At 45.4% G+C, this 27,157-nt stretch overlaps 1 protein-coding gene across 1 annotated transcript in view; it reads right to left on the bottom strand.

Annotated features, from left to right (window-relative positions):
- nmbr (neuromedin B receptor) overlaps window positions 1-24,019 on the bottom strand; it is a 40,298-nt gene extending 16,279 nt beyond the window's left edge. The window contains exons 1-3 of the mRNA XM_019254692.2: window positions 23,214-24,019; window positions 5,774-5,915; window positions 5,458-5,667 (exon numbers count right to left, since the gene is read on the bottom strand). Coding sequence (XP_019110237.1) covers window positions 5,458-5,667; window positions 5,774-5,915; window positions 23,214-23,629 — 768 coding nt within the window. The 5' untranslated portion in view covers window positions 23,630-24,019. The remainder of the gene's footprint in view (window positions 1-5,457; window positions 5,668-5,773; window positions 5,916-23,213) is intronic.
- Window positions 24,020-27,157: the final 3,138 nt, after the last annotated feature.

Below are 27,157 nucleotides of genomic sequence, written 5' to 3' on the forward strand. Positions count from 1 at the left end.
TCTTCACTCTCTGCCCTCTGCCATCATGTCCGTAGAGGCTGCTGAGCCTGGTTACCTCCTCTTCTCTCTGTTGGTACAAACATCAGTTCGTCAGCTTGGCGGTGAGCTCAGAGCGACGGGTACCCGTCGCTCTGAGCTCACCGCCAAGCTGACGACTGATCTAACAGCAGTACAGAACATTATCTCCATCCTCTAAAGAAATACCCAGAAAATTATTGGAAATGTAAATTACAGACCCATGAAGTAAACCATGGTTTCCCACCCCCGCCTGAGCGAAGCAGATGTATCTCCACTCTCTTCCCTCTGGTCTCAGCCGTCACGTCCCGCTCGTGTTTGCTAATTGATCTCTTACAGTTAAACCATCGCTGCCTCCTGTGTGGGCGGCGATGCTATCTGTGCTTCCTAAATGAGAAAACCTTTCACACGCCGCCCCTATCTCCACATCTTCACAGGCTGGAAGCCAATTGCTGTGTTAACTGCAGACGCCCACATCAATATCAAACACGCCCCCCTATCTTATCTGAGAGCAGAGCTAATTCATATGTTCCCGGAGATAAGGAATACATTAGAGGGCAAACACACACACACACACACACACACACACAGAGGAAGGTGATCTATCTACAAGAACACCAACGTCTGGATGTCTTTGTGCAGATATCAGCCTGTGAACACAAATAAAAAGCTAAAGTCTCCAAACTAATGGACAAAATACATCACGGAACTTTTCTACTCAGAATGCATTAGTGTGTCCAGGAAAGAAAAGTTTGTACAAAGACCTCTCCTGGAAACTCGAGGCAAGACAAACAAAGTCGATGAAAGACGACGAGAAAACAAAGAAAGACAAAAGTTGAATTCCAGGTGAGGCCAGAAGAGCTTCAGGGAAGGACGGCTGCTTCAAAACACACCAGGTGAGACATCATGTCCATAGAGGGGTTGTACAGACAGTCGACTTCACTACGCCACAATGACGTTTAGAGCTTGCGTCGATAGTCGCTAATGCTGCACAATCTCATTTACATCGCAAATTCCCACCATGCAGAACCTGCTGCAGCGGTGGGCCCAGAACCAGGAGAGATCCCCCGTTTGGCCAAGTTAGAAAACGTTACCTGGCTGTCCCAGAGACAAGCCGAGGATTTTTTCACTCGCTGGTAAAACCATCACGCGACACCAGGCGAGCCTTCACCCAGCGCCGTAGATGCGTCGTGTTCCTGCAAACCAGACCGAAAACGTGACTGAGCAGGACTGTGACGGTCACTAGGCTGCAGGTTGTTTTCCTCCCAAACTGTTTTGTTCAGTATTCTGTAGATTTACGTGTAGATGTTACTGTTAATTTAACAGCTGAGTTGCTGCTTGTTGTGTTTACTTCATGCTTCTGTGTAACAGCTGTGCATCGTCAGTCAATACAGATTAGCCAAAGCATCCCTCCTCCTGTGATTTTTAATTACGAAAATATCGATGACGTCACCGGCGACTAGTCGACGTCGACTCGACTTTCATCATATTAGTGTCGACTTAAAAAAATCTGAAGTGTGCAACCCCTAGTCCATAGAGGTGCTGACTCTTCTTGGGTTGATTAGATGATGAGGAACAGGTGTTGAGATGATCAGGCAGGTGAGGACTATAGACTAGAGGCCACAACAGAGACGGACAAAGAACGGAGGAGACAGCCTCCACATGCTTGTCCTCTGGTCAAACCTGGTTTACGTGGACTCGATGGACTGCAGCTCGTTTCAGTCACTGAAGCTGTTTCTGATAAGTTGGAGGACGTGTTGAAAAAACTCGTCTGTTTTTGGATGGATGATAAAATATAAAGCAGAGAGTGTGTGTGTGTGTGTGTGTGTGTGTGTGTGTGGTGTGTGGTGTTGTGTGTTGTGTGTGTGTGTGGGTGTGTGTGTGTGTGTGTGTGTGGCCTCATTAAAGAAACACTCGCTCCGTGCTGAGCGCAATGTAGTAGTGAGAGAGCACATTACAGTGAAGGAGAACGCTCAGCCAGGATGGAGGTTAAACACCGTCAGAGACTTCACCTGAGACACTCGTCAGGTTTGTAAGCACAATATTAAACGGCTGATGGACAAACTGGAACGCCTGCACATCCTGAGGACATCTGAATAAAAGATCTACCTGCATGGATGTTGAAAAAAAGGACACGAGAGGTGACACATGGACAGAAGAATTCTTCAGTCAGAAAACATGTTAGAGAAAACAGCTGAAGGTCCAGATGTCAGAGTGACGAGAACGTAGTCCCTGAGACGTCCCCGCAGACTGTCTAAAACTGGATGTAGTCTCTTGACGTCCCGCAGACTGTCTAAAACCTGGACGTAGTCTCTGAGACTCCCCGCAGACTGTCTAAAACCTGGACGTAGTCTCCGTGACGTCCCCGCAGACTGTCTAAAACCTGGACGTAGTCTCCGTGACTCCCCGCAGACTGTCTAAACCTGGACGTAGTCTCTGAGACGTCCCCGCAGACTGTCTAAAACCTGGACGTAGTCTCTGGAGACGTCCCCGCAGACTGTCTAAAACCTGGACGTAGTCTCCATGACGTCCCCTGCAGACTGTCTAAAACCTGGGTGAAGCCTGGTTGCTCAAACAAACCACCTGTACACACCCACCTGTCAATCAAGCGTCCCCGCTCTTAACCTCATCTAACTAAGCCTTAATATAATGTGAACAGGTGAGTTGTATATAAATTCACCCTAGTACAGTTGTCATGAACGGGGAAATTAGCTACAGAGACCAAAACTGTTTTTTTACCAGGCTGTAAACATGTTTATTTCTGCTGTGAAGTTGGACATTTGGACATGGGACTTATGGAGACTGACTCACTTCTGGAGCCACCTCAGGTGGACGTTAGAGGAACTGCAGGTTTGGCTGCAGTGCACAGCAGGTGGGTGGAGGGTCAGCAGCCTGTGATCTTGAACACTCAAACTATATTGGTCGTGTTTTCTCAGACAGTTTCTTTTAAAGCTCGTTAGTAAAACAATCAGCTGGAGTTAATGGATTCAGCAGCCGTCAGTATTTGGATTTTTGTGCATACAGAAAACGCTGACTCATCTGAAATCAATCGCTTCTCCCCGCCTCTTTTTTCCTCTGTTCATTATCAGCTGTTTGTTCGACCTCCTGTGCAGACGAAGCTGTCTGCTGCGTTTTGTTTTGTGATGTGGTTCAGCCCCTCCTGAAGGGTGGACGCCTATGATCACAGAGGACGCAGAGACTCGTGTCTTTCTGTCCACACCTCAGGATGCAATCATGGACTTGTTGTGGAGCTGTCAGTCAGCTGTCACTTAGAATAAGAGCGGCGCCTGCTGCTGAAGCAAGCAGTGTTTGAGTTTCCATCAGAAACTAAGAGCTCTTACATAAGTCATAATATTAATAGAACTGTAATATTCTCCATCTCTCAAGACGTTTATATTCATGTAAGCTGTGAATATTTTTTTCTCAGATCAACTCTGTCAGTGCAGAAACATGAGCTCAACATATTTACAATACACGCCTGCAACCTCAGTTCCGGACGCTGACGGAGGAAGCTAAGAAGAGAAAAGGAGAGAGTGAGCGAGCAAGAAGCCGCCGGACAAGAGTAAATGTGGGACTGACTTTTAGTGGTTGGTGAGAGCTTGGTGAAATAAAAGGCTGAAAGACAGACGCCGAGCTGGGCTGACTGCTGCTGGACTAGGCAGTGAGATCAGCTGCTGCTGGTTCTGGTTCTGGTTCTGGGCTGACTGCTGCTGGACTAGGCAGTGATATCAGCTGCTGCTATACCAACAATTAGTGCCCGATGCATGGACCCAAAACCCGTAAACCAGAAGTCCACAAATGTATGTAGACAGGGCGTCCACATACATTTGGCCACATAGTGTATCCTATACTCTGAAACATTAAGTAGTTTCATTATTTCTCCTGGAAATAAATAAATGGATCAGTGACGTGTTGTTGAAACTTTTTCTTCTGATCATCTCAGGAATGTTTGAGCTTCTCTCGAGCTGCTTCTCATGATCAGACAAAGATGTTTTCAGTGATGTTTCTTCAAACACTCATCACACTTCACTGCTCGCCTCTCTCAGCATCAGGAGTTGATTCATTGCTAGTTAGTCGGCGACTCTCCATTAACCCGAGTTTGCTGAGGTCAGACCTGCAGCAGAGCTCTGAAATGACTTCCTGCCTCATATGAATGTGTTCAGGGTGACTCCTTCAGTTCACGGGCTCCACACGGCGTATGAGGAAAGACAGAAACCACAGCAGCACTTTGTGTTTACATGCTGTGATCTACCGAACTGCAGGAGGGAAGTCCTGTGCATGTCTCTGTAACAAGTCATTTTAAAAACATCCAGCATCTCCGGACAGTCAGCAGCAGCCAGGCTCCGAGGGTCTGCAGGTATCTGTGTCATCTGCATCGCAATGAAAAGAAACACTGAGGGAGCATGCACCACCTGTGCTGACCGAGAAGGTTCTTTCTGAAAGATAAGAGTAAAACCAACCAAGTGCCGAGTTTTAGGACGGTCCATTAAAATAGATCCTGTGTGTGGAGCTGGTGCTGGCAGGTGTCCGAGCCCGGGAGAACCGGCTCACACAGTGCTGGTGCAATGATCTTTAAAAGTGCATTTGTCCTTTTAGCTCAGCGTCTGTGAATGGCTGATCAGTAAAATCCTCTTCAGGCACAAACATGTCGCACCGTCACATTTCATCACTGTCACCTCCTCCGGCGTGCACGGGCGGGTAAATCTCCCAGTCAGTGTTTAAGTGTGGCTGGTTGTGAAGGGAGGCAGCCTGTGACGTGGACACACTGATTCTTTCTGACTGAAGTTTAACATGAACAGAGTTTAACATGGACCCTGGTTTTATGATGGTAATCCCCACAGATTAACAGTAATTCCCAGTTGTGCTGCATCATGGAGCACGAACACCTGATCCGACCCGCTGCTGTCGGGTCTTTAATAATTCACCTCCTCCTCCCGCTGACCTCTCCTCCATCTGTGGAGATCGAGCTGGTGTAAAGTGGTTACTCACTCCGGCTGACACCGTCCTCCATGAAAAACCTCACGGCTGAAGTATTTCCTGAGGCCTCTGAGGCCGCGGGAGCTCGAGGTGTTGGTGCAAAAAGCATCACGTCCCAGTCGGGCCACCGCTAGACTTGAAACTTTAAAGATTCTGAGAGTGTGCAACACGACTCGTTCATTTCCTCCAGTTAAAGTTCAGAAGAACCAACAGCATCCTGAAACATGTTGTGATGTTTCTAAGGTTCCTCATTCATCATCAGGTGTTTCATCATATAAAAACTGTTTATTCTAATGTTCAGAACCCGACGTCAGGATGATGATACAGATTGTTAAGTCTGACTCAGCCGTCGACCCAACGAGCAGATCTCTGATCAAACCGTGCAGATGTGTCCACAATGAACTACACAACCATCCAGTGTCTGAGGTCAGTGAACGCATCACAAACACTCGTCCATGGTCTTACCTGTCTCTTGGTGTGTTCGCTGACCTCGCCCGGCATGTCGTGGGCGCTCTTGATGAGCGTGCGGGCGATGTGGTAATAATACACCGAGATGATGGCGAGAGGAACCAGGAAGTACACCAGGAAGATCATCACAGAGTGGATCTTCGGATGCATCTGATTGGACAACGGGTACGGCACGCAGTTCACAAAGGTGACGTTGTCTCTGTGACCCTGAGGGGGGAGGAGACAAGGAAAGAGGAAATAAGAAGTTAGGGACCGACTTGATCTTTACGGAGCACATCAGTAAAGATCATGAAACAGGTGTTCAGGGTTTCACCTGCATGGAGACGACTTGTGAGAAGATGGCCTCGGGGACGGCCAGCAGGACGGACAGCAGCCAGATCGAAACAGCTTTCAGACACGTCCAGAAGACGGCGCTGGACGTCTGGATGTCCATCGGGTTCACAATGGCCTTATACCTGAAGGACACAGAGGAACATCCATGTAACATCTCAAAGAAAAGAAACTTCAGCAGAATATCTTTATTTCATATTATCTGTCGTTTCTATTCATCCAGTTCAGCAGCGTTCATTGATTCGTTCTCGAGCTGTGAAAACTTCTCACAACATCTAGAAACTTTGAGTCTACACAGTGATCGGTGTCAGGTGTGAATATGACAGATTACAGCGTCTGGTTTAATGCAGTCTGACTTTGTAAATTTAAAACCTGAAGAATTAAAACAGCATGGGTTTTTATTATCACTGTGACGCTGACATCTTTTTAAAAACAGCCTGAAACGTTTCACCTCAGTCACGTCAGAGTTCTTTAGTCGCCTCGAACATCCTGAAACATGTGACAGTAAAAACTAAAAAGTCTCAGTGTCTGTTTGGCTTCCAGGCTACAAACTAACTTTCTGTTCATTTAGATTTTTCTGTGAAGCTCCTGCAGCTGAACAGATGGCTCTGTGAATGAATCCTGCACTGTGTCCCCGTCCAATGGATCACTGATCCACTCTTTCTAATGACGACCTTAAAATGCAAAAAAGAACAATAATAATAATTATTATTATTCCAGTGACAAAGACTGTTTCCCCTCTCCGCCCTCCAGACTGCAGACCCTGTGCTGGCTGCTGGAGCTCCTCATTAATGCACAAAGAGCCTGGAGCCACTAACACTGCACAAAGAACACTAATCTGATTATTAGATGATTCATGTCGGGCTCCAGCCCAGAAGAACCTGAAGAGGGATGACGGGCTCGCTTCATTATGGTTGTCCTCTTTTATTAATGTGGATTTTTACAGAGGCAGCCTTTTGAAGTCTAATTCAGTCTGATCATTCGTGGCTCCGTGGTTTGGTTCAGAGCTTGTGGAAGCCTGCGGTCCGTCAGCGCCACACGAAGAAGAACTTTGGGAGGTCGCAGGTCGTGTTGCTTTGTCCAGTCCAGCAGGTAGCAGCTCCACTGGTTGCAAAATAAGTCTGACTGTCGAGTTTTATGGGGAAAGTTGATTCATGATCTGTACACCTGTTACGGCTGCCGCCGTTTCGCCCCACGCACATGTGGGTGTGTAGTGTTTTTTCCCATAGGTAAATGCAGGTGTGCGGTTGCCGGTCTGATGGAGGCGGGGACAACATGTCGTCAGCTGTACAGGGCCAGGATTGGTGTGGCACCATTCCCACGCCGCCAATGACAGCGCCCCTGCAGCAGCATCACCGGGCATTTACACCACAGTTGGTTGTGTTTTCGTGAGCTCGCCTCGTTTGTATCTGATGATACTCGTTTGGTTGTGTTTTGTAACTGGAGGTTTTGTGTTTGTCTTATTAGGACTGGGCAGGGTTTAGTTAGTTTAGAGATATCTACTGATTACATGTAGACTATTTTCGTTAGACCCATTAGATTAAGAGTGCTGTTTCTGTTATTTAGAGTTAGACTTAGTTAGTGAGGTTTTTCTTTCTCGTTTGGGTTTCTACTTAGATAACATAGGCTCTGTTAGAGTTCTCTTTTCGTTATGTTGGTTTGTTCGTTTTAACAGCACTTGCTCGCCCTTAGTTCCCTTTTGCCTCAGCTCCTTTTGTTAAAAAACGATCTAAAAACTTTAATAAAATACTTTTGTTTAATAACTGTTAAAATCTGGTTACTTCTTTCATACCCCTTAATATGGTCGTAACAACACCTCGTCTCGCTGGTTGCGATGCTGATGCGGTGTCATTGGCTGCTGTGACCGCCACTCATCATCCACGACAGGAAAGTAAACTGAACTCTACTTCCTGTTTCCTGAAGAAGAAACCCTTCTTCTCTCTGTGTTTTATCCTCATGACAGAAACCAGTTAGTTCCTGAGCTGCAGCGTTCTTCAATAAGACGTCACCGTGTGTGAGTGATCTTTCATCCTGGTGTTTATGTAACTCTGCCTGTTTCCAGCGCTGCGTTCAGGAGCGACCTTGTATCTTCAGCATCAGATTACACGTTCAGAACTTCCTGTACCTGATTCAAACGAGGTTCGTTCATCCATCTCGCTCTGTCGTGCCACCTCTCACCCATAATTCTTCCTGTCTCACTTTATGTTTTATTGATGCAATCATTCGTTGATTATTTATGTCATGTCGGTTTTTACATTTTGTCTCCAGGCAGGAAAAGTTTGGCACATGAAGTCCAGACTGAGGAGTTTTTAACGACGGAGGAAGTCTGGAGCAAATGTCTGTGACTGACAGCGAGTGTGAGCCTGGAAACATGATATTTTATTTTTATTTAAGCCTCCAGACCCCAGAAGACTTCTCGAGTGCTGCTGCAGTGCAGCTCTCTACTTGAGGAACAAGCAGCTCGACAATCACATCAGATTCTCTGACTTTAACTTGATTCATCGACCCTTCCTGTCAAAGTAAGGATGAATATTTCTGGTTATTGATGACAACTTAAACTATCTACAACACATCAGGAAGTCTTTTACATGGCCAGAAATATGTGGACACTGTGCTTATTAAATCGTCTCCTCAGTCTTTTCTTTTGCTGCAGTGAGTCGACGCTGACGCCGGCTCCCACACACTGATACATATTTATAAAGTCCTGCTGGAAATCTGCATGCTGCTCTATACTGTACATGTCTGACCTATAGTGTTTTCATACAGCTATATATGATGATTGATCTGATGAATGGTTTGATGATGAGGTGTATTGATCACTGAACGTACATTTGAAAGCATGTTTATATTTTCCTGCTATAATCTGTCAAATGTCAAGTGAGGACTTTAATACGAGGTGAGCTTCATTAATAACTGCTCATCACTTGTTTCCTGTGTGAGTCATGTTTGTTTCATAAATGAGTTGAGCTGCTGTTCAGACTTTTACTTTAAGTAGAAATGCACGACAATGCTGAGCAGTGAAGCATGCAGCAGTCTGCAGGACGACTTCAGGGACGCTCCCTGTCTCTGAAAAGCTGCATTGTGTTCCTCAGATCCAGGGTCAGCATCTGTAGAAATGTTGAGAATAATAAAGTCCTTCAAATGAAATAAATCACTCTGCACTCTGCAGAGTGGAGATTTATTTATATAAACCAGTTTCACAAATTTACCTCAAAGACCAAAAAACATTTTAAGAGAGAAAGCAGAGCGATGGGCCTGCTGCCTCACAAACATCCTGATGGAAACTTTAAACAACATTCCACAGTTTGTATAGACCAGCAGCTATATTTAGCACGTTATTAACTGACCTCAGGCGTCTCTGTCATTTCTACGTCGCTGACAGGGAGCAGAGCCGGCGTCGTGCCAGAACTGGAGCTATAGTGGTGACTGGTCACATGTTCACCGTGTTCGGACACGTCGCTGATAATGTTGACAGGTCGACACACAAACGTGAAAGAAACGACTTCACACGGAGGATTGATGATCAGTTTCACAAAGTTTCTTTCGTTTCTTTGTGCTGAGGTGATTGGCTGAGTGGTTGGTCAGCGTGTTCACAAACACCTGCTGCAGGTCAGATCGTCCTTTGTGAGAATCAGCTGTGTGGAGCGTTCACTAACTTCAGAACCACGTCTGCTGCCATCACTGCTAAACTGTATCCATGGCAACACAGTCCTATGAAACAGATGTTGCAGGTCACAAATCAAATGTTCAGACTCAGTGACAGAAAAGTGACCAGACTGTGGCTGCTTCATTACCATGAACACACACTGCAGATGAACATGCTGACGATGCATTTCTGTTAGTTGATAAAGAATATCATGATCAGCTGTTTGACGTGTTCTTCATCCTGCAGATTCACTGATGCTCAGGCTGAATTCATGAACGTTCATCACGAAGGAGAAGAAGCAGAAACATGTTCCATCGTCATTTACAAGTTCACAGTCGTACTAGAACTGAGACAACACTACAGCAGGAAGTACACAGAGTACAGAGTACAGAGTACAGAGAGTACACAGAGTACAGAGTACACAGAGTACAGAGTACAGAGTACAGAGTACAGAGAGTACACAGAGTACACAGAGTACAGAGTACAGAGTACAGAGAGTACAGAGAGTACAGAGTACAGAGTACACAGAGTACAGAGTACAGAGTACACAGAGTACAGAGTACAGAGAGTACTACATGGTGTTTATTTGTGTTCCTGTAGTTTGAATTGGACCTTTAATCCCTGTGAGACGATCCTGTTAAAGTCTTTGTACGAGTGTGTGTGTGTGTGTGTGTGTGTGTGTACCTGTATGGACCTGACACTGACCTTGTACACAGTTTGATGCAGGACGGAGACACAGAGACAGAACCTTGGGTAATGTCCATGATTTGTGCAGACGCTGTGTCTCAGCTGCTTCAGAGAAAGATGCTGAGCACATACACGGCCCGCCTCACAGCTCAGCTGTCAGAGAAGCAGCTCGCCGGGTCAGTTTGGGTCGCTGCTGTCGGCTGAACTGACGCTCAGTTTGAAAATTATGGATGATGTCGATTAGCTCAGTCCTCACGGCAGCAGCCCGGGGTTCAAATCAGACCTGGGGCCTCAGAGGCACGTCAGTCCCTGTCAGTCCCTGTCTGTCTGTCTGTCTGTCTGTCTGTGTCTCTGTCTGTCTGTCTGTCTGTCTGTCTGTGTCTCTGTCTGTCTGTCTCTCTGTCTGTCTCTCTGTCTGTGTCTCTGTCTGTCTGTCTCTCTGTCGTTGTCTGTCTCTCTGTCTCTCAGGAAATGTGAAATATAAAGTCAAAGTTAAAGTTTGACTTTAGGTTTCAAAGCACAGTCACGTCCTCTGGGGAGCATGCATGTGCACACAGACTTGCTGAAATGCTGATCCAGGTAATCTGATGTAGGAGTCTGTTATCATGCAGGACGGGACGTTTGTAGTTGTAATACTCAGGAACATCAAAACTGTTTGTTTTCACTAAAACGTGGATTCTCATTCCAGCTGTGACTGAATCAGAACACATAAAAGAATGAATCAGTGTCAGAAATACAGACGGGCCAAGCTCAGTTTATCAGTCCAGGCTGAAACTGGTTCTGAGGTTTGAAATGAATCTGTGTGTACTCGGGTTCAGGTGTGATCATGAATCACAGCCGGTTACTGATGACTCAGTGCAGCAGACATCATTTAAAAGCAAACGTTCTGCTGCTGAAGACTTTCTTCTATCAGTTCATTCAATATGAAGCTACAGCAATCAGACGCCTCTACGGAGAGACGTAGATTAGGCCTGTCAGTATTCTGAAACCAGAGGACAGCTGGACATCACGTCCTCCACTGGCCAAGCTTCAGTAAAGCTTGAACTGACCACTGATCAGTAAAGTTGTTCAACATCTTGCATGCCAGCTACAGCAACTATTGGTTCTTTTGAATTGAAAAATGAACGTGTTAATGGATCTTAAGAGAATTCTTCATTGTGAGTTCGTTTCCTTCATGATTTGATGAGACTGTAATGGAACCAATCTTATCCAAGAAGTTTCTCAGGCTGGCAGCGTCAACAACAAAGTGAACGCATCAGATAGCCGTCACTGATTAACTGAGGGTTACTAATGAATTTACTAAACGTGTAAGGCTGACTAACTCTCCACATTGTGAGGCCACTTCAAGGCCTGGAGTGAGGCACTGAACCTCCAACTGGTCCGGCTCCTTCGTTGGAGTCTGAAGGTCCTGAAGGATCTACAATGGCTTCATGCACCGCCAGCCTGAAGCTATAATGTCCCACTCATCATGAACTCACCTGCTGCTCCTCAAACACAAAGTTTATGTCCCGTTTAAAAGCTTTGTGATCCAGGATGGATGGACATGACGCCTGCAAGGCCCCACCCACCAACATCAGCATCTGTTACCATAGCGACCAAACCTCAAGTCTTCTTTGTTGTTATAGAAATGATACAACCCATGACTCGACCTGTGAGGATGCAGAGCTGCTTCACCATGGAAACCTGAACATCTGGAAAGTTTCCGGCTTCTTGCTCGCTCACTCTCTCCTTTTCTCTTCTTAGCTTCCTCCGTCAGCGTCCTCTTCACTCTCTTCTCCTCTGCCATCATGTCCATAGAAGCTGCTGAGCAAAGGGCCTGAGAACCTCCTCTTCTTCTTCTTCTTCTTCTTCTTCTTCTTCTTCTTCTTCTTCTTCTTCTTCTTCTTCCCACCTGTGGTACAAACACTCCCCCAGCACTCTGAACAAACAAACAGAGCTAACATGATCTAACAGCAGCTACATTTGGCAGCAGTTGACTTCACTGTCCGTCAGGAAACTCTTCAAAACGTCTTTGCTTGTTTTGGAAGTGCCCACATCACTTCACTGCTTATCAGATATGTTCATCATAATCCACATTTACATGTTTTAAACATTCTTTCCTCTGTTCTGATGTTCTGGACCTCTTATAGTCAAATCTGTTTTAATGATCAATAATCAACGTCCTTTATTCGACCCTTCGAGAAAGTCTTCAATCTTAAATGACACGAAATCTCATCAGTGGTGGGCACAGTGTTAGATTACATTTCCTCTGCTGACTAGAAAAGCTCTGCATAAGTACGTTTAGCTGCAGCTTTACATTACGACCACGAAACACGAGCTGACTTTTAAGCAGTCACAGGAAATGCAACGTGTTCGTGCGTAAGTTTATCACCGACCACTATCGTTCATTCTGAAACAAGACGAGTGAACCTGACAGATGGAAACCTCGACCCTCAGTGAGGTGACCAACTACTTTCACTGCTCACAGACAGACAGGCCAGTTATTGCCCAACTTCTTAAAACAGAAATTCACAATTAAACACATTTACAGTTTGTTTTGCTGGCCTCAGCATTGTGGAAATATTCAATATCTACAACTTAAACATCTAGTGCGACCCCGACCGGAGGAGATGACGACCCCAGACATCCTCTCCTCTCTCAGAGTGAGACATCTTCTTCCATTAAAGACCTCCTGTGACTTCACCGTCACTCCAACAAGCAGAACAGGATATTTTCCTTCTTTCCAGGACTCCTGCTCAGCGGCAGAAACAGCTGAAAGAAAAATCGATTCCATGAACAAAGCTGGTGAGAAATCTTTTCTTCTTCTCCATCAGACGAAGTCGCCCCAGAGGCCTGCAGGAAAGTGTTGTTCTCTCTGTTGTCCGGATGATGCGACCTCTGATCCTTCTGAGAGTCTCTCAGCTCATATCACAGGAACTAAAATGGACCTGGCGGACAGAAGAACAGCTCCGACTCCTGATTAGAAACCTGCTCTGAAAGCTGCTTCTTAGTGTTTGTACTCCTGTGAGTCTGTTTGATGATACTGACTCTGTACACGTGTTTGAACCAAAATGCAGAACTGAAATTAAAACCAGCTGGAGACTGATTGTTGCCCGGTGCTTTGTCCCGTCACAGGTTGAAGTAATAAGAAGTATCACTTTCTGACAGCAATACAACAAACCAACACTTCTAGGCGGGTCCTGTCCGGCTTCCTCCCACAGTCCAAAGACATTACATGAATCTAAATTGCCTGTAGGCGTGAATGTGAGTGTGAATGATTGTCTCTGCGTGTCAGTATCATGAAGTGGTGACAACTTTGTAAGCACTGAAAACCAGTAGAACCAGTGCTGTCAGGACAACCAGCTTGAAACTGGGACAGTCATGGACAAATGGGGACGATACGCATGGACAGAAACACTCCAGCTTACGACTACCAGCAGAACCGAGTGTAAAAACAGACACAGCGAGTCAGTCGTCCACTCTGACGTATAAATCTCAGCAGCTGTGACTTTCTTCTTCTTCTTCTTCTTCTGGCTTTGATTTCACTCTGTGCTGACCTGAGGTTGAGCAGATAAACTCAGCGCCTCTACATCTATGTTACCTTTTCATCCAGAGCCAGCGTCAGGTCAAATCTGTCCGATATTTTGATGCATCTGATGGTTCATGGAGACCCAGAGGTTGCTGCCAGGCCATTTTGGAAACAGACGTCCGATCTCAGCGTAGCGGCAGTTTGTCTTCATGTCACCCTGCTGCTGTTCACCAGCTCATTACAGGAGGCCACCGGCAGCTGGCAGCTCCCGTATTTGTGGACATATTCAGCTGAAAATGTGTTTGCATGCATCATCTTGATAGGAAGTGATTGGGGCTCCAGTAGCCACTCCAATCATTATGTTAATTATCCATTAGGCTCGTTATGCTCGATAAGGACCCTCAGGCAAGTTAGGAGCTGTTATGGGCTCGTTAGTGGCCTTTAGTGTCTTCAGGGGCCCATTTGAGGCCATCAGGGTCAGACAAACAGCCAGATCACTGGACACAGCTGTGTGATGAGGAAATGAGCTTCCCGTTAACGAGCTGATATTACAGCGCTTTAGCCGGACAGTGATGCTGTTTGGTGGTAAACAAACCGGCCCAGGGGTGCGTCGAGGTCTTCAGCTTCCACTGACGTCACACCAAGTACTCGTTCATTAAGCCTTCAGCAGCAGCATTAAGGCCGCGCCGTTATGTTCAAGTGACAAAGGAGGAAGTGTTGTCACGTTGTTGCAGAGACACAAAGTCCAAAGAGGGACGACGACGAGGGTGGAGGGACAAGCAGTCAGCCCAGAACCAGAACCAGACCCAGCAGCAGCTGATATCACTGCCTAGTCCAGCAGCAGTCAGCCCAGAACCAGAACCAGACCCAGCAGCAGCTGATCTCACTGCCTAGTCCAGCAGCAGTCAGCCCAGAACCAGAACCAGACCCAGCAGCAGCTGATATCACTGCCTAGTCCAGCAGCAGTCAGCCCAGAACCAGAACCAGACCCAGCAGCAGCTGATATCACTGCCTAGTCCAGCAGCAGTCAGCCCAGAACCAGAACCAGACCCAGCAGCAGCTGATATCACTGCCTAGTCCAGCAGCAGTCAGCCCAGAACCAGAACCAGACCCAGCAGCAGCTGATATCACTGCCTAGTCCAGCAGCAGTCAGCCCAGAACCAGAACCAGACCCAGCAGCAGCTGATATCACTGCCTAGTCCAGCAGCAGTCAGCCCAGAACCAGAACCAGACCCAGCAGCAGCTGATATCACTGCCTAGTCCAGCAGCAGTCAGCCCAGAACCAGAACCAGACCCAGCAGCAGCTGATCTCACTGCCTAGTCCAGCAGCAGTCAGCCCAGCTCGGCGTCTGTCTTTCAGCCTTTTATTTCACCAAGCTCTCACCAACCACTAAAAGTCAGTCCCACATTTACTCTTGTCCGGCGGCTTCTTGCTCGCTCACTCTCTCCTTTTCTCTTCTTAGCTTCCTCCGTCAGCGTCCTCTTCACTCTCTGCTCCTCTGCCATCATGTCCATAGAAGCTGCTGAGCCTGGTTACCTCTTCTTCTTCTTCCTGGTCGTCCATAACGCCTGTTGGTACAAACACTCAGTTCGTCAGCTTGGCGGTGAGCTCACCGCCATGCTGACGAACTGAGCTAACAGCAGCTACAGCTGTCAGCAGTTTACTTCACTGTCCATCATAAACTCTGTAAATCACAGAGAGTTGAGGCGGAGCAGAGAGGAGCATCGTGTTGCTCTGGAAACCTCGCGGAGCAGCTGGACTTCTTCGTCTTTTGTTTTTTAATGTCCAAAGTAGAAAGTGACTGAGAAGACTTGAATACATGTAGGACTGTCTGTCTTCTTTGAGTCTCAGTGTAATCCCTGGATTTAAACTGTATGCATGACACATGATGTACTGACCTTTACCTTGACTGCAGGGAGCATGCTCTGTCTGTCTCTTTGTGTTGTTGACACTGCTGTCTTTACTGCAGCGACAACCGACAGGAATCCATAGAAGATACAAATACTGACCTCAAACCTGAATCCAGTATTTCAATGTCAAAGCTCTCAGAAGAACACTTTTTTTGTGTTATGTTTAAATATGCAAATGAGACGTTATCTAATGCTAATGCAAACTTTTAGTGACATCTACGTAAATAGTGAAATGTGGATTTTGTCTGACATGTTATGGAAGCAGAACAGAACCAGCTCTCTGAATGGACCCGTGCATGAAAGAAGGAGCCCGTCACATCAGATGTTGATGTGTTTTGTTTCATGCTGGCTCCTGATTGGATATTCATCCTGCGACACAGCACACAATCACTTTAAGTTCTCCTCATGAAGTCCAGAAAAATAAAAGCCATTCATCAAACGTGTCACGACAGCTGCTTTAAGTTAGTTATGGTCAGATAATGGATGACTGCAGCACCGAGGCGGAGCTGCATGAAATATTAACGATACGTCGGCTGAAGCTGGGACTCGGAGCCGGTGGCTCCTGTTCCTGTTTTTGTGTTGATCAGTGCTGGAAATCATTTTCTTTGCAACCAGGAGCCACGACTGGTTCCCAAGCTGGGGAACCCTCCGTATGTGACAGCACTCTGCTGCCTGTTTCAGGACTGATCATTACTGACAGCTGATCTCGGTGGCTTTAAACAGCTGATGCTGAGTCTGTGGGGAGACACTTGGCGTCATATCATTAATTAAAACTGCTGGCTGCTGCATTTCGTGACCCTGCAGTTCATTGGCTGCTGAATAACCCAGGTTACCACCTTGTCCTGGTGAACTGTGCACATGTTCATCCTCAAGATGAGTCACGTAGTGGTAAGTTAATCAACAAGACATCATGATAGGATTAAAATCAGCTCTACAGCCAGATGTTAGAACCACACATTGTTTCCAGGCACAGGATTTAATGACGTGAGAACAAGTTGCTTTCAGTTGTTTTCCTTCGATTTGCTGGTGAACTTGAGTCTGATAATAAAAACCCCTTGAATCTTGAACTTTAAACCTTGAACCTTGAATCTTGAACCTTGAACTTTGAACCTTTAATCTTGAATCTTGAACTTTGAATCTTGAACTTTGAACCTTGAATCTTTAATCTTGAACCTTGAACTGTGAACCTTGAATCTTGAACCTTGAACTGTGAACCTTGAACGTTGAATCTTGAACTTTGAACCTTGAATCTTTAATCTTGAATCTTGAACCATGAATCTTGAACTTTGAACCTTGAATCTTGAACCTTGAATCTTGAACTTTGAATCTTGAACTTTGAACCTTGAATCTTGAACTTTGAACCTTGAATCTTGAACCTTGAACTTTGTCCTTTCCTGCTGCAGAACTCCTAAAATCTCTGACGGTCTTAAATGACCTGAGAAAAACTCTTGCTGTGTCATGATCTCATGTTCTCTTGGCATCTCTCTCCGTCTCGCTCTTATTTTGAAAGTTTCTCGCCCTCCTCAGCTCCTCTGCAGTCGCTCAATCTTTTATCTTCCATCCGCCGGAGTTAAAAATGCAGAAATTCCCCCAAACCTTCATGTGAAGCTTGTCGAGCAGTCAGAGCCGTGTACTTCACCTCCACACAGACCACATAATCCTTTCATTCAGTGACTTCCTATTCAGACGTTAACACCAGCCTAACCCTGCACTCTTCTCACGCTGATCTGCTGAGCAGTCGGGACATTTCGAAGTGAATCTTTTCATTCAGCAGCCGTGGGACACAGTTTTCTATGCGACATATGAACATTCGTGATCTGCTCTACACGTTACAAAACCCAACAGGAAGGAGTTATGCAGTCGTATTTCCAGGAGGCGTGACGCGCTGATTAGGACTAATGGATGAGTCAGCCATGACTCGTCTCGACTGTTACCCAACTTCATTTTCTACCTAAATGCATAGTTCTGTTCTGAAACACGCTCACATACCTTAAAGCTACAACCACCACCTTTCCTCTTTTAAGAGGTCAAAGCTCCAGCAACACTTTCACACCTTCATCAGGGTCGTCCATCTGTCCATGAAAAGAATCGCCTCGGTTTTGACCTCTTCAGACTTTGTTTACCTTCTCCATGCACCTTTCCTGTCCCAGCAACAGATACAAAGTTCCCATCAGCAGATCGACAGGACCGATCGCCAGCGAAACAACAAATCACCGACAGGAAAACAAACTGTTCGGTGATGTGACGCTGTGATGTTTAAGGTTTGGTTTGGCTCAAAAACATGAACTCTTAGTAAGAATCATGAACTGAGCAGCGGTCTGCTGCACTTGCCCTCCTCACCACAAGGAGCTCCACCTCCATCAGTGCACTTTCAAACATCCTGCAGAGTAATCAGAGGTCTGGGTGCAGCTTCCTCCTCCTTTGTCTCCAAACATTTCCATCCTGACTGCTGGTTGCTTTGCATGCATGTAAGTAAGAATTCCTTTCGGTTACTTTATGTCTAACTGACATCATGCCGATTTTGATTGACATAGTTGAATATTACAGTTACGTTTGGCAGTTATTTGATATGTTATATGAACCTACAGCATCAAGTGTGTCTTGGTGGTTTGTGGCTCCAGTTAGAAAATTCAAAAGTGACCCAAAGACGATGTATCAAACTCTGAAAATATTTTCAGTTCACTGATTAGTTGACAAAGAATTCAGTGTATTAATCCAGATTAAAATGATTAGTTAGCTCCAACCCTAAAAACTAAAGATACCTTTCCCATAAAATCATATCGTTGCAGGGATCCATGTGTTTGTTGAACTTTTCACCTCTGAAAATAAAAAAGAGATTCTGCTTGTTGTATTGAGCTGAAACGACTTTTTAACCTGATTCTCAGTTATTTGAAAATCCAAAGTCCTGCAGTGTTACACGTTTGTTTTATTGGATGTTACAGCGGTTTATCTGGTTTTTCAAACAGTGTGAGCAAATCAGATTTCACCCAGAAGCTCATTAGTCCGTGGGCCGCCCTGAGGGAGGTCTGGCTGTCGGCTCTGTTCACGTCCCAAAACACAACGAGATTCGGCCACTTTCTCTTTTTTCTTCTTCCTCTTCTGCTTCTTTCTTTCCAGACAGAGCTGACCTTGGATTTAAAACTCCACGCTTTATTTGAAGAAGACGTGATGAAGTCACACCGAAGGCTAAATATTTCATAGGGAATTAGGCTGTTAATTACTAATTAAGGGAGCATTTCATGCGTCATCAGAGTGTTACATTGGTTAGGAAGGATTAGTTTCTCTCTGCCGTACACTGATTGGCGGTCAGGAGCAATAACATGACGAGCAGACGGGAAATAACATCTTTCACGGTGCCAAGTGGAAGCAGATATCACACAGCAAGACCCCGAGGGGCGACGCACACATTCGGCTTCCCGCTCGCAGGCAGATTATGAACCTCCGTGTATCTGAAGTGTTTGTGGAGTGTCACCCTGTGAGTTGTTGCCATCTGCAGAGCCTGAGTCAGCCTCCACGCCGCCGAGAGCATAAATTCAAAGTAGTTCTCTAAAGTGCAGCGACACAACGGCTCGGCTTCACCTGAGGATTTACAGCCAGGTGTCGGTTTTGTGGTGTCGGTACAGTAAGTCCAAAACCTGAACCTGTGGTTTCCACAGCCCATCCTGATGGGATCTGGGTTTGTCTAATAATTCATGATTTGTCCCTAAAATGTTGATTTTAAAGAATGTTTTGATTTTCTGTTCCATTTTATTCACACAGCACCAAATAAATGTGCTGTTAGCAGGCAACAGAACCAGGCTCAGCAGCCAGACTGGACTGAACCGGGTTAGAGAAAATCACCTCTGTCACCTCTTTGACCTCCTTATATACGTGTGTGTGTATAAGTGCTGCAGCAAGAAATCCCAGATATCATCGAAAAAAACCCAGATATCACCAAGAAACCCCAGATATCACCAATAAATCCCAGATATCACCAAGAAACCCCAGATATCACCAAGAAACCCCAGATATCATCAAGAAATCCAGATATCACCAAGAAACCCCAGATATCATCAAGAAATCCAGATATCATCAAGAAATCCAGATATCATCAAGAAACCCCAGATATCATCAAGAAACCCCAGATATCACCAAGAAACCCCAGATATCACCAAGAAACCCAAGATATCACCAAGAAACCCCAGATATCACCAAGAAACCCCAGATATCACCAAGAAACCCAGATATCATCAAGAAATCCCAGATATCACCAAGAAATCCCAGATATCATCAAGAAACCCCAGATATCATCAATAAACCCCAGATATCACCAAGAAACCCCAGATATCACCAAGAAATCCCAGATATCACCAAGAAACCCCAGATATCACCAAGAAACCCCAGATATCACCAAGAAACCCCAGATATCACCAAGAAACCCCAGATATCACCAAGAAACCCCAGATATCACCAAGAAACCCCAGATATCACCAAGAAACCCCAGATATCACCAAGAAACCCCAGATATCACCAAGAAACCCCAGATATCACCAAGAAACCCCAGATATCACCAAGAAACCCCAGATATCACCAAGAAACCCCAGATATCACCAAGAAACCCCAGATATCACCAAGAAACCCCAGATATCACCAAGAAACCCCAGATATCACCAAGAAACCCCAGATATCACCAAGAAACCCCAGATATCACCAAGAAACCCCAGATATCACCAAGAAACCCCAGATATCACCAAGAAACCCCAGATATCACCAAGAAACCCCAGATATCACCAAGAAACCCCAGATATCACCAAGAAACCCCAGATATCACCAAGAAACCCCAGATATCACCAAGAAACCCCAGATATCACCAAGAAACCCCAGATATCACCAAGAAACCCCAGATATCACCAAGAAACCCCAGATATCACCAAGAAACCCCAGATATCATCAAGAAACCCCAGATATCACCAAGAAACCCCAGATATCACCAAGAAACCCCAGATATCACCAAGAAACCCCAGATATCACCAAGAAACCCCAGATATCACCAAGAAACCCCAGATATCACCAAGAAACCCCAGATATCACCAAGAAACCCCAGATATCACCAAGAAACCCCAGATATCATCAAGAAACCCCAGATATAATCAATAAACCCCAGATATCAAGAAACCCCAGATATCACCAAGAAACCCCAGATATCATCAAGAAACCCCAGATATCACCAAGAAACCCCAGATATCACCAAGAAACCCAGATATCACCAATAAACCCCAGATATCATGCAACATTGTTTCAATATTCAGAAATCAGAGTCATCCTTTTTGTTGAGGCTGAATGTTCAAGGCTAGATAAGGTCTGCTTTTCTGAAAGTTTTCTAAAATGTTCTGTCTAAATATGCCAACGAGGTGTGATCTAATGCTAACTATGTGACAGGAGAAGACTCTGTGATCTATAAAGAAAGGCAGACAGGATGTACGAGCTGCTCAATGAAGATTTGTGTCTGAGAGTCAGAGAAAAAACATTTTTAAAGATTTTGAGACCCTGCAGGTGAACAGGGTCAACATTTAAACTCACAGATGATTAAGACGATTATTTTTTCTGTTACCAGTTTTCTGAAATGTTACGTATAAATATGCAAATGAAGCGTTATCTAATGCTAATGCTAACTGTGTCCTTGACCGCCCTCTAGAGTCCGCAGAGGAGACTGTTAGTTTAGTTGATGAGACAGATGCTTCAGTTTAATGAGAGTGACTGTCTCAGCTTCCTTTAATGTACAGCTCAGTGTTTCCTCATCACTCATAGAGGACGTCATCAGGAGCATGACACAGTGAAATCAGGTAACTGTAGCCACCCACAATGCACCTCTTTGCAGGTGCACGCCAACTTATGCAAATGAAGTCTACAGACACAAACGAACAAAGTCAAATAAACAGAAATGTGGATTTTGGACGTTTCCTTTCCTCTGGAAGAAAACGTGTCCTCATCACGTCTCGCCTCGTTACCCTGCAGCTCATTAGAACCCTCGCCATGAAAACGTCCAAACTTCTGAGAAGCAGCCTCAGTTTGTCTTTCCTCTCACACAAACATGACTCCTCTTTAAAAATGTAAAAACACGTCCTACAACAATCCTGCTTTCTGCAGTGATCTTGCATCATTTTCTCTTCAGTCCTCTCCCCTGTGCTCCTCTTCGTTCAGACCAGAATGCTCGTTATCTAACACTAATCAATGCTGCACCACAAATCAGTTTAAGCAGCTATAATTATGCTGCATGGTCCACATAAAGCTCCAGGGGCTCTTTGTCTGCAGCTCCAAGTAAATCATAAATTCATTAAACAGTCATTTTAATACTGACGCCCAGCTTCATGAATCTGAATCTGACCCACGGCGTGTTTCACCTGCTGGGCTCTGATATCTCGTCCTCATCACACACTTGCATTAAGTGGATGCGTCTTGCTGCTCGTCCGTAAACGAGTTACAGCGAATGGAAACACTTTTCTTCATGATCACAGCGAGAGCAGAGAGTCCTGCTGAGACCACCGGAGACGAGAGCACAGATCAAAAACACCTCCAAGACACGACACGACATCTCTGCAGACTCAGTGAAATCCAAGAATGTGATGTGAAATGTACAGAGGGGATCTGAAAGTGTGAAAGTCTGAAAGGAAAGTGTAAAAATGAAAAAACTCTCATTACAGTTTGCTTATGATTCAAACACTGATGACAGCTTCTAATAAATGGAGGGGAATAAAACAATATTATGCTCATAAATGTAGACGGAGGTTCATCAGTGACAGACGACATCTGTTTAAATATCAGGAAAGTATCACAATGAAACTCTCATTAGGGTTGGTGAGTACTCATAAATGATTAAAATATAATAATAAAACCACTAACAGCGCAGTGAAACAATATTTCTCTCATACAGTCTGAATACTTTGGTCGGTACCTTCAAAACGAGTCCTCAGTCGTACTTAAAGAGGAGAGAAGATACGCTCTAAAAATAAAGGTTCTTCAGAGTGATGCCACAGAAGAACCATGTTCAGTTCTTCAGAGAACCCTCTAACCATCAACAAACCATTCATTACCGTTGTTTGTGGACTCACATGAGCTCACACAGAGCTTCAACCATCAGCTGATGATTTATGAGATGGACTCGATGATCACTGAATGTTCTAACATCACAAAACATTCATATTTTGGTTCTGGGACGTTTCAACATGTCATCTTCAGTTTTCTCACGTTTAAAGATTCACAGAGAAAAATAACCTGCAGATGAGTCCAGAATGAAAATAATAATAAATAATACTAATTAATAATAATAATAATAATTCATGTTGTTATTTACCAAATAAGTCCAGTAAAGATTTTGAACTTCCTTCACAGACAGTTTGAGGAAACATCCACTAAAAACACCTGAAGAACCATTAGAGAACCATTGTTTGTCAGTCTGAGCTCATCTGTTACAAAAGTCCTTTCCATAAAAAAGTTGATTTCGTGTATTTCTGATTTTCTACTTTAATCTTTAATCATGTTCCATATGCAGTAAAAGTACCAACATGTCGCTGTGGTCGATGTAGTACTTCATGTTTGTGCAGTAAATATACTTCCATCAGTGGCAGACATGAAACATGAAGTATTGTGAATGTATTGTGAGTTATTAATGATGAACATCATCACACTTCCTACCTGTCCGCGCTGAGCGCCGTCAGTGTGAACACGGACACGCCGACCGATGTGAGCTGGATGACGGGGATGAGTTTGCACGCCGCCTCGCCGAACACCCACTCCACGGAGAAGTACCGGAACGCGTCCACCGGCACGCAGGTGACCAGCAGCAGCAGGTCTCCCGCCGCCAGGCTGGAGATGAAGATGTTGGGCACGCTGCGCATGGCGCTGTTGGTGATGAAGATCTTCACCAGGGTGATGTTACCCAGCAGACCCACGGTGATGATCAGGATGTACACCGAAGTCATGACGCAGCGCACGGCGAAGTGAACCGTCTCCCCGCCGTCCGAGGACGCCCACCAGCCGGGCTCCTCGGTGGAGTTTGGGCTAAGAGCCTCGGAGTCTCCGGCTAAGTCGGAGAGGAAGTCGTCGTCCATCGCTGCTGCTGGAGCGGGAATATCCACAGAGGAGGAGAGGGATCAGGATGGAGGGATCAGGATCAGGATGGAGGGAGCGGGCGCGCAACGGGAGGATCCGCGCGTAAAGACGCAGAACGACCGCGCGGAGAGAGAAAAAACTGGAACTGACAGACGAGACTGACTGAGAACCACCGACCTACTGACTGAGAGCAGACTGACGAAGGAGGCACTTTGACTCTCTGTGTCAGTCACATGGAGAGAGAGAGAGCTGGAGAGGGGGAGGAACGAGAGGAACGAGAGGAACGAGAGGACGTGGATTTACAGTATAGATCGAACAGAAACGTAAGAGATGATCACACAGGACAGCATGCATCCACCTGAGGCTGGCTCCAGAAGTGAGTCAGTCTCCATAAGTCCCCATGTCCAAATGTCCAACTTCACAGCAGAAATAAACATGTTTACAGCCTGGTACAAAAAACAGTTTTGGTCTCTGTAGCTAATTTCCCCGTTCATGACAACTGTACTGAGGGTGAATTTATATACAACTCACCTGTTCACATTATATTAAGGCTTAAAGTTATGCAGGGTTAAGAGCGTGGACGCTTTGACTGACAGGTGGGTGTGGTCACAGGTGGATTGTTTGACCAACCAGGCTTCATTCAGCCCCCTCAGGTCCACCTCAGGTCCACCCCAGGTCCACTTCAGGTCCACCTGGAGGACGAGGGATCAGGACTGCCAACATGGCGCCGACCAAAGCCAACACACTGAGCTCCACAAAGAAACCTGCAGACGTCTCGGACACGGCGTCACTGTCAGTGCTGCTGTCTGTCCAATGTCATCAGAAGGTCGCTGCAGAAACACAGCTAACACTGGAGACCTGCTGTCTGACGTTGACTGAATGTTAGTTATTGGTTTGATTAAAGTTGTGTATTGACTCAGTTTGTCTGCAGCGTGTTCAGCACGTGGAGGAAAGAGCAGAACACCAACCACATGGTACAGGTGACCACGCACAGAGAGAAGAAAGTGTGTGTGTGTGTGTGTGTGTGTGTGTGTGTGTGTGTGTGTGTGTTGTTGCTGCATGTAAACAGAACAAGCTGCTGGTCGGCGTCCATGTTTGTTTCAGTCCATGACCATGACAAAGATGGCGTCCACCTGTTCATCCAGGTGTCGCTCTTTAACGTGGCTTCAGTTTCCTGATTTCACTGTGTCATGCTCCTGATGACGTTCTCTATGAGTGATGAGGAAACACTGAGCCGTGCATTAAAGGAACCACCTCAGGATCTGCCCCTGCCTATCTCAGGATCTGCCCCTGCCTATCTCAGCGTCTTACTAAAGGCTCACGTCCCGACCAGGGCGTTACGCTCCGCTCATACAAACCGTCTAGTTGTACCCTCGCCTCTCGCAAAGCGAGGTTACTCTAAACTCTTCTCTGTGGTCGTCCCCAAATGGTGGAATGACCAACGGCTACTAGAACAGCAACATCCCTTTCTACCTTTAAAAACTTGTAAAAACCTTTCTGTTTCCAGAATGCTTCCCTGCCTAACAACACTAACAACACTAACAACTACTCTGTGTCCTTTACACCTTTCTCAGCTTATGTCCTCCTCTGTAAGTCGCTTTGGATAAAAGCGTCTGCTAAATGTAATGTAATGTAATGTAATGTAATGTAATGTAATGTAAGAAGCTGAGACAGTCACTCTAATTAAACTGTAGCATCTGTCTCCTCTGTGGACTCTAGAGGGCAGTGAAGGACGGAGGCGTCCCTCTACACCTGTTTAACGAGTCTTCTCCTGTCCAAAAGTTAGCGGCCTCATTTAGGCATCAAATTTCAGAAAATATGAAAACTAATTGTCTTAATGTGATTAATCAGCAGGTACCATCATCTAGTCATTTGAAAAGTGTCTGAATTTTACAATCCATATCTTTAAAACTGAGTTTTTCTCCAACTCTGAGCCACGAAGCAGCAACAGTTAGATTCCTGTCTGAAGGTTTTTACACTGAGCTTTGTTCATAGTGATTCATGCAACATTTCATTCATAAAAACATGGAGAAACTTTTAATATTTGGCTGCTGGCAGTATTTTCTAATTTATGGAGTGATGAAAGGAGCCGGAGGTTATGCAAATAAATAATAATAATAATATTTTTAACTAGTTTATTGACTCATTTTCTGTCCTCGCTGCCTCCAGGCCTGATGACTCGATTTCTCTTCAACGGAAAATCACCCAAATGTTTCTCAGTGACGATATTAACTCCATCAACTCTGAAAACTCAAACGAGCTGCTCGAGATTTTCATCTGGACTCCCGCTCACTCTCTCCTTTTCTCTTCTTAGCTTCCTCCGTCAGCGTCCTCTTCACTCTCTTCTCCTCTGCCATATGTCCATAGAGCTGCTGAGCCTGGTTACCTCCTCTTCTTCTTCCTGCGTCCATAACGCCGTTGGTAAAACACTCAGTCGTCAGCTTGGCGGTGAGCTCAGAGCGACGGGTACCCGTCGCTCTGAGCTCACCGCCAAGCTGACGAACTGAGCTAACAAGCAGCTACAGCTGTCAGCAGTTTACCTGATCACAGGTCAGTGTGGGTCAACCAGCGATTTGTTTTTATTGTAGAAAAGTTCAGCTTTAAGTCTTGACCGCCATCGCTGTGATCTCACACGTCTTCACAACAGATCCTGCTCAAAGCTGAGAAGTATTTTCATTTTCTGTCAGTGATTTGGTTTAAAAAGCTGCAGGTAGGCGACAGGTGAGATTTAACACACAAGCAGGAGTCACGAGAAGCATGAGAGTGGGATAAAACACCTGATGGTTCTTACTTCCACTAACACCTGCAGTTTACTTTGTGTGGATCCATTCAGCGGATCATGAAATGTCCAGGTGTCCTACACGTCTCCAACACTATAAGAGCGCGTCCTCTAATCCTGCATGTTCACGTCGCCATCAGGGGAATAAAAAGGAGCGAGAAGCACAAACATCAGATCAGTGTCTGTGAGATGTGTTGAATTATCTTTTAACCACGTAACCTCCTCCTGAAAACCAGTCGGCTCTATTGTATCTAGAATATGAGATGAATGCACTAAATGAAAAACGAGAGAGAGCTGTGGCAGGTTCAGGGATGAAGTCAGCGCTAACAGCTCCAGGGTCAGCCATTGCTTTGTGACTTTTTATAATTATGATTCATGACATGACGAGGCTTTGAGCTGCAATTTCCTCCTGAGCTATATTTTTAAAAATCAGGAGGATGTAAGATAGGATGCCACAAACTGATTCAAAAGTTTTTTTTGCCGAGCTGAGTTCCAGATGGCGAGCGATGCGTCTGTAACTTTAAAAATGTCTTTGTATGTTCAACTTTTTATTATGAATGTGAGTTTTTTTTTAGAAATCTGTCCTTTTCAGGCCCAGCAGTCAGCAGCTTTTATGGACATAATGGCAAGGAGAAGAGAGTGAAGAGGACGCTGACGTTTTCCTGACGAACAGAGTAATGCTACCAGCTGTAGCTGCTGTTAGCTGATGTGAGCTCAGTGTGTTAGCCGTGTCCTCTTTTTTTATTTT

The sequence above is a fragment of the Larimichthys crocea genome, chromosome VI, assembly GCF_000972845.2.
Source record: "Larimichthys crocea isolate SSNF chromosome VI, L_crocea_2.0, whole genome shotgun sequence".
Lineage (NCBI taxonomy): Eukaryota > Metazoa > Chordata > Actinopteri > Sciaenidae > Larimichthys > Larimichthys crocea.